This window comes from Somniosus microcephalus, chromosome 5 (genome assembly GCF_052327205.1).
Source record: "Somniosus microcephalus isolate GS21.2 chromosome 5, FLI_Smic_1.0, whole genome shotgun sequence".
Classification (NCBI taxonomy): Eukaryota; Metazoa; Chordata; class Chondrichthyes; order Squaliformes; family Somniosidae; genus Somniosus; species Somniosus microcephalus.
The window spans coordinates 317,514,583-317,523,215 of record NC_140991.1 but is presented as its reverse complement, the minus strand read 5'-3'; the positions used below and the strand labels follow the sequence as shown (position 1 = coordinate 317,523,215).

Sequence of the window (8,633 nt, the reverse complement as noted above, 5' to 3'; positions counted from 1 at the left end):
ATGTGAGTTGATGCACGGTGGTGGGAAAAACAGAAACATCACCGACACCTTAGAAAATAAGAGCAAAGGGATCTCGGGATACAGGTGAGCAAATCATTAAAAGCAGCATCGCAGGGCAGCAAGGCAATGACAAATGCCAACGAAGCACCGGGATTTATTTCTAGGCGTCTACAATTCAAAAGTCTTAAAGTTATTTTAAACTTGTATAGGGCACTGGTCAGGCCGCCCTTGGAGTACAGGAAACTCTTTTTTATCCAGCACCGACGGGACCGGCGTGGTGCCGGTTGACCACAAAGTCCGGATTACAGAGAGGTATACTTACCAAGGTACGAGAGCCCCGTACACGGCCACAGGTGCAGGAGCCCCGGTTACGCGGCCACAGATCCAGGAGTCCCTGTTGCACGGCCACAGGTGCAGGAACCCCGGTTACATGGCACTTGTGCAGGAGTCCCAGTTACATGGCCACAGATCCAGGAGTCCCGGTTACACGGCCACAGGTGCAGGAACCCCGGTTACACGGCCATAGGTGCAGGAACCCCGGTTACACGGCCACAGATCCAGGAGTCCCGGTTACATGGCCACAGATCCAGGAGTCCCTGTTGCACGGCCACAGGTGCAGGAACCCCGGTTACACGGCCACTAATATATAGCAAAACTTACCTGAACCTACTCCTGAATTTTGCCGGTTATGAGAGGTTTCCGGATATTTAGTTGCCGGTTAAAAGAGAGTTTCCTGTACTGGGCACTGTAGTGTATGTAACCGTCTACCTTTAAGAGACTATTGTATGTAACCGTTCACCTTTAAGAGAACTATTTTAGGTGTGGCACTACTTGTTTGGCTTCTGTATACGGTAATACCGACGGTGACCACACCGGTATATAAGTGCTGTGGCATGATTTATAGGGCAGATTCGCCCTGACCTTCGAATAGTAAAGACCTGTTTTGTTTGTTACTCCTGAAGTCTGTGTCGTAATTAACTGCACAACCCACAGACTTTACAGTGGCGACGAGTCCGATCGTACCCTGCGGCAACAATATTTTCAAGCAACGAAAGAGCGTCGAAAAGAGGCAACCGCCCTCGTCATTCGGCTGGGAGAAAACTCAAGGCTGCAGCAATAGAAAGGAGGAAGACTTTAGCGACAAAAACTTCCATCAGCAACAGGCACTGACTGTCCCTTCTGCCACGGTGACTGTGAGTAAGGGAAAGTGAAAAGAATAGCCGGAGGATAAGGGCTGGGCACTCGACCACGGTCGAGGGGGAAAAGGAGCCGGACAAAAAGTCGGGTCCAACGGCGTCATGAGAGACCGCGACCGGCGGGAAAAGCCGGGCGGTGACCGAAGCCACGAAGCGCTGCGACCGGGAGCGTAGGCGCGGGAAGAGAGAAACTCAGCCGCAGCCGGGGAGAGAAGCACCGGACTGCGAGAGGGCTGGGAGGCGCGATTGGGGTCCGAGCGAGCGGGAGAGGCAGAGCTGACCAAGAGAGACTGTGCGAGAGCCAGTCCAGCGGCTGAACTGTCCTCCGTCAACGGGGTGTAACCAGCGCCGGTAGAGCCGAGCGAGCGGGAGAGAGGCAGAGCCGAGCAAGGGGAACTGTGCGAGAGCCAGTCCAGCGGCTGAACTGTCCTCCGTCAACGGGGTGTACCCAGCGCCGGTAGAGCCGAGCGAGCGGGAGAGAGACAGAGCCGAGCAAGGGGAACTGTGCGAGAGCCAGCCCAGCGGCTGAACCTGTTCGCCGTCAACGGGGTACCCAGAGCCGGTCGCCCTGCCATAAAATAAAAAAAAAAGGGAAAGCCTTGAAGCCGACGCGCAGGCTGTGAACCTGAAAGCCAGCGGCCGTCGCCCGTGGGGGAAAGTGTACCCCTCCCGCCAGGGAAGAAACGCGGGAAGCCGCCATTAGGCGGGGAAGAAGACAGAAGCGGGGAACCGCCATTGAAGTGGGCGGGGAGAGAAGATAAGAGCGGGAAACCGCCATTTTCGCGGGAAAACCGCCATCTTAGAAAAAAAAAGAAATAATAATTTAAAGAAATACTTGTGTTGTTCCCAAAGAGAGGAAGATGCCTAAGCATGGTAACATCAACGATTTTAATTCCGAGGTAGAAGACTGGGCCACGTACGTGGAACGCATTGAGATCTATTGTGAGGCCAATAAAATAGAAGAAGATGACAAAGCTATAACCTTGCTGAACTCGATGGGCGCAAAGACATACGGGCTCTTGAAGCATCTACTAGCACCAGCTAAACCGGCGGATCAGACTTTCGATGATATTGTGGCTGTTCTGAAGGATCACTTGAACCCCACACCGTTGATGTTGGCTGAACGATTCAAATTCTATGCGAGAACGCAACGGAAAGACGAAAGCAACGCGGAATACTTGGTCGAACTGCGTAGACTAGCGAAATACTGCCAGTTTGAAGGGAATCTGACAGAGGCATTGCGAGACAAGTTCGTATGTGGACTGTCCAAGGAAGGGACGCAAAAGCGATTACTCGAAGAGAACGACCTTACACTTGACAGGGCTGTCCTTATAGCAGCATCGCACGAAGCCGCAGCGAAAGGAACTGCGGAAATGCAGCTAAAGGCAGCGGCACTCGGTGTGGACCAAGTTACCTCGAGTATAACAAAATGCTATCGCTGTGGGAAGACAACACACGATCAGAACCAATGCTGGTTTAAGAACCAGGAATGTAGGAAATGTGGCAAACTGGGTCACATCGCTAAGGTATGCCGGTCAGGGAAGAAGACCAACAACCAAAGGAAGCCATCACAGGAAAAGTACAACAAGGTACACAAGGTGGCTGAGAAGAGTTCAGACGAACAGAATTCAGACTCAGACCCAAACGGCCAGGAGCTGGGTAGTCTGAGAATTCATAATGTGAGTAAGGAAGCTGACCTACAAACTATCTGGGTCATGCTAAAAATAGCTGGAATCCAAGTGAAAATGGAGTTGGACACTGGATCAGCTGTATCAGTCATAAATCGAAGGGATTACCACCGGCTCTTCTCACATATACCCTTAAGAGATACCAAGTTCATATTGCAGACATACACGGGGCATAAAGTATACCCCATGGGAAAGATAAGAGTCAAGGTGAGAGATAGGGGTAAAGAACACCCAAGAATGAACTTATACGTACTACCTGAGGGAGGACCACCACTTCTAGGACGGGAGTGGATCAAGAAAATAGACATGGAATGGCACTACCTACAAGCAATGACGAGTGAGGACTCGGTGCAGACAAGCAGCTCAGACTCTGAGCCGGAAGACGATAAGTCCAGCCCAAGTATGAAAAACAAGGTTAACATGAACTCACTGACTAAGGTTGGAAAAACGATGGCGTGTATAAAGACAGAGAATTTTGAGTCTGTTCAAGTTACAGACATATGCATTACGGAGGAACACCGGGCTCGAACTCAACGTTATCTCAAAGTACGACAACAATTAGAACAATTGAGTTACCGTCTCGTACAAGAGATGAAAACAATGAAAAAGTTCTATGACACCGAATGGGAGAGTCTGGAAAGACAACAGAACCTGCTGGCTCAAGCAGAGAGCGACCATAGAGCCATCGTGACCAATTACCGATCACATCTCCCTTATGATGTTCAGGAGTTAGAATATTTGCATGATCTAGAGATACAGCATAAAGGCAACCCACGCTACACTGAGGATTTTGTTCTGCAATTGGAGACGGAGCTAGTGCAGGCAAGGTTAAGAGAAGCTGAATCGCAGTGTGCACTTAAAGAGATGCAGAAAAAAATCTTGGGCATAGAAAAGAGAAACGCTTCTTTATCTGATGAGAATAATGTGGCCATGTTGCAAGAGGAGCTTATAGGGGCGAAACTGAAAGAAGCTAAGCAAAGGATGTTGGAACTTGAAACACAGAACCAAATCAGCAGTAACCAGCTAGGTCGAACAGAGAAGGAGTGCAATGGTCTACAGGAGAAGGTGCAATATCTCTCAGCCCAGAATAAGGGACTACTCACTCAGTTAAATGAAAGTAAAGGGAAAATGGCTGAGATAGACTGCAAGAATAAAGAAGATTTGATGGCAGTGAGACTTCGAGAGGCAGATAGCATAGCAGCCTTGGCTGAACTCCAACAGAAAATTGCGAAAGAAGCAAATGAAGAGGAATCTTCAGGAAGCCAGGATTTTATTCCAGTTCTTCTCTACGACTCCTTACAAGCAGAGTGTGAGAAGTTGAAAGAACAGTATGAACAGGCCCAGGCTACAATTCTGGAGGGGGTTAACTCGGCAACCTCCGAAAAGCTAGTTTCAGTAGAAGCATATGAGCAACTAAAGGTTGAACATGAGCAAGAAGTCCAAAGGCTGCAGGAAATTCTTGATGAGCTCAAGGCCAAGACAGACTCATCGGTAGAAGTTCCATCCATAGGTGAGAAATTAGAGGTGAAAGACATGGCAGAACATGAAAGGCAAGATGTCCAAGAACTCAGAAAATTATTGAAGGAAACCCAAGACAAATATGAGGCGGCAAGGACCGAGGTTCAACAACTTGAAGAACAGAGTCAACTGGGAATCCTTTCAGTGGAAGAAAAGGAAACTGTAAGAAACACAGAGACTGTAAGACATGAGCTAGAGAGCATCATGGCACAAGAGCTAGATAGCATCATGGCACAACTTCTCCGAGCGCTGAAAGCCAAAGTCCAAGAGGAAAAGAAGGTGAAAGCATTGGAGGAAAAGGTGGATGAAATGGAGAAGACTCTGATTCACAGTGTTCCTGTGGAAGAGTTAACGGTCAGCCAACTCCTTCATATGTTGAGGGACAAGACTCTGCAATGGGAACAATCTGAACACGAGCTTCAATCTTCAGAGGGAAGGAGTTCGGAGCTCTCAAAAGTTACGGATATAGCTGAGGGTGCAACACGGATTTTACTGGGATGCCAAAAGTACGCTGAATCACGTCAATGGGAACAACAGAATGTTGAAACAGATGCTCCAGTAGAAGGATTGAATAGCCCGATCAATCAATCTCCGATGGAAGGGGAAGCATTGAAGTCATTAGTGAAGGATTTGCAGGAAACCCAGGAAGAGTGGGATGAATATGAACGCATAAAGAAGTCTCTTCAGGAAAGATGTCTAGGGAGGGAACAACAGTCGGCTAACGTCCAGTTGGGTAAGGAAGAAGTAGCAGGCCCTCTCGCTAGACTAGCTCAGGATGACACCGAATATTACCATGACCTGTTGAGTGACACGGAATATTACGAGGACTTGGTCTGCCCAGCTTGTGATGAAAACTCCCAAAGTGCAGAAATCAGGATGAAGCACTTAAAGTCTAAGGAACATAGGGAGATGGTGGCGCTACAGCTGGCAGCTGAGAAGGGAGCCCCGAGAGTCTCCAAGAAGCAAAAAAGGAAAAGACGAAGCCGAAGATGATAACCATCTAAATCATTATCACTTCTAATGGGAAAGTAGGGAAAAATTACTAAGGCAGTCCAGCTGTTTGTAAAAGTCAGCACTGCTGGTTCAGCAGGACGGAAGTTCAAGCTGTTACGTCAAGGGAAAGACTATTGGATGAGTCACGCTAGCAATGTGAACCGGCTACACCACAGAGATGTTGTTCGGACCGAGTCAAGACCAGAGGCTGAATCTGTGAACTGTTCCCACAGAGACTGAACCTGTGAACTGTTTTCCGCAGAGACTATATCTGTAAATTGTTTTACATGAAGTTGAATATATGTTATGTTTAATGGGGAATACGTATGTTGTAAGCTAAAAAGGGAGGATTGTAGTGTATGTAACCGTCTACCTTTAAGAGACTATTGTATGTAACCGTTCACCTTTAAGAGAACTATTTTAGGTGTGGCACTACTTGTTTGGCTTCCGTATACGGTAATACCGACAGTGACCACACCGGTATATAAGTGCTGTGGCATGATTTATAGGGCAGATTCGCCCTGACCTTCGAATAGTAAAGTCCTGTTGTATGTTACTCCTGAAGTCTGTGTCATAATTAACTGCACAACCCACAGACTTTACAGGCACAGCTCTGGTCTCCGTGCTGTGAAAAGGACATAGAAGCACTGGAGAAACTGCAACAAAAAAAGATTTACAAGGATGGTGCCAAATCTGAGCGATTACAGTGATCGGGAAAGACTGAACAGGTTGGGGCTTTTTTCTAATGCTTAGAGGCGACCTGATAGAGGTCTTTACAATTGTGAATGGGTTGGATAGGGTAGATTTGGAGAGAATATTTTCACTTGTGGGGCCATAAATACAAGATAGTTACCAATAAACCCAATAGGGAAATAAGGAGAAATTCCTTTACTCAGTGAGGTTACAATGTGGAACTCGCTACCACAGGAGGTGGTTGAAGCGAGTCGCTTAGATTCTTTCAAAAGGAAACTAGTCGAGTACATGAGAGAAAAGGGGATAGAAAGATGGGCTGAAAGGCTGAGATTCTGTAGATGGAATGGGAGGAGACTCGCGTGGCGTGTAAGCACCAGTACGGCCTAGTTGGGCCTGTTTCTGTGCTGTATATTCTATTCAAAGACCACCTTTCCAGCCAGTGGAGAAAGGAGGTTGTCACCCTGTCAATCTGAGTTAGATTTGAATCCAGTTTCATGAAGTGAAGGGACGGAACTCACAGTACCACCCAATCCGCCTTCCTCCCCCCACATCATTTCTGGATTTACGCCCAGTTCCTTATCAATGTTACTGTAACCGGCGACTAAGATAACTCCACAAATGATTTGCGTAGCAATATATAATTTATTCCCCCCTGTTGGGAAATTTCTAATTTTAGCATTGGATTGATAAAGATCAGAAAGCTCATCAAGTTTGAGAGTGATGTAGTCCAATCTGATACTAAGGTCTTGAACCTAAACAGAGGAAACAACAAGGGTATGAGGTGTAAGCAGTTTTTGCGGTGGCCAATTTCTTATGGTCTCTACCGTGATCGCCAATTATTGTAAGTGGTTTCGCTCCACCCGTAGCCAGCACGCAAACCCCCTTACTAGAAGTTCTGGACGATAGGGATTACTGAGGACAGATTGGAACACGGACAGCGTTTTCGGGCTCACCCATAAGGTTAACAAAACCACTCCACTCGCAGACAGTACGAGCAGTGTGAACAGAACAGTACAGTTTAAAACAGTACAACCCTGACTTGTCCAACAAGCCACTGCCGTGCTGACTTACCACAGCCTAAAAACACCCTCCCGTGAACTAAACTATCACAGGACCCTTCCAATGCTAAACCCCCTCTGGTTTGGTAGGAACATACAGGCACTCCCCCCTCTCAAAGCTAAGTGATCTTGTGGGTGTGTAAGCTTGGCAATGCTCACCTAGATTGCCCCTTTGATCTTGCTTGCAGCTTCCTCCTGTACGTCTCGGCTACCTGGTTCCGTACCGGCCTTGCGGCATGCGAGTCCCGGCCTCAGTCGAAGTCCGTCTCAGTTGGAAGAGCAAGGCTCAGCTCTTCTTGATGTTACGTTGTGTGGAGGGCAGGAGAGAGAGAGAGCGAGCTATCCAAACTGCTCTCTTTTATACCCCTCCAATACACAAACCGTTGTCTGTGGTATTAATGGACACATGGCCTCAGGGAAGTGGTTTTTGATCTCTTGAATGGTTTGAAATGGTTTTTGATCTCTTTTCGATCTTCCTGCCGATTAACTTAACGAGTTCATCTTGACCAGAACAATGAGTCGTCAGCCTTGTTAATCAAGACTTGGGAGTGGGCCTCTCGGGTCATTGTTCCCAGGATAGTTCGTTTCCACACGAATGAGTCATCTCCAGCTCGAGTGGGTTTTACACTGCTCCCCCCCCCCCGCCAAACAGCCTGTCCAGTTTTTAATAGGGGTTAAAAATCCAAAAATCCATGAAGCCTGCGTCGACTGCTACAAGGGACAAGTTGGCCATGGTAGATTGGGAGACTACACTAAAAGGTATGAAGGTGGACATACAATGGCTAACATTCAAGGAAATAATGCATCATTTGCAACAAACATATATTCCTCTAGGGCATAAAAACCCAAAAGGAAAAGTGATTCAACCATGGCTAACAAAATAAATTAAAGCTAGTATTGAGTCAAAGGAGGACGCTTATAAAGTTGCCAGAAAAAGCGGTCAGCCTGAGGATTGGGATCTTTTTAGAAATCAGCAAAGGGGGACCAAGAAATTGATAAAGAAAGGGAAAATAGAATATGAGCACAAACTAGCGAAAAATATAAAAATGGATTGTAAAAGCTTCTATAGGTATGTGAAAAGGAAAAGACTAGCAAAGGTAAATGTAGGTCCTTTACAGTCAGAGATGGGAGAATTTATAATGGGGAATGAGGAAATGACAGGGAAATTAAATAAATACTTTGTTTCTGTCTTTGCGGAGGAAGACACTAAAAAACGCCCAGAAATACGAGAAAACCAAGGGTATGACGAGAATGAGGAACTTAAAGAAATTATTATTAGTAAAAAAACAGGAGTAGCAAAATTAATGGGACTAAAAGTCGATAAATCCCAAGGGCCGGATGACCTACATCCTAGGGTTTTGAAAGAGGTGGCCATTGGAATAGTGGACGCATTGGTTGTCACCTTCCAAAATTCTATAGATTCTGGAACGGTTCCTGCAGATTGGAGGATAGCAAATGTAACCCCGCTATTTAAGAAAGGAGGGAGA

General features: G+C 46.9%; 1 protein-coding gene across 1 annotated transcript in view; it reads left to right on the top strand.

The window, feature by feature from the left end:
* Positions 1-1,107: 1,107 nt before the first annotated feature.
* LOC147117894 (uncharacterized) overlaps positions 1,108-8,633 on the top strand; it is a 98,256-nt gene continuing 90,730 nt past the window's right edge. The window contains exon 1 of the mRNA XM_085989289.1: positions 1,108-6,123. Coding sequence (XP_085845415.1) covers positions 2,057-5,395 — 3,339 coding nt within the window. The 5' untranslated portion in view covers positions 1,108-2,056 and the 3' untranslated portion in view covers positions 5,396-6,123. The remainder of the gene's footprint in view (positions 6,124-8,633) is intronic.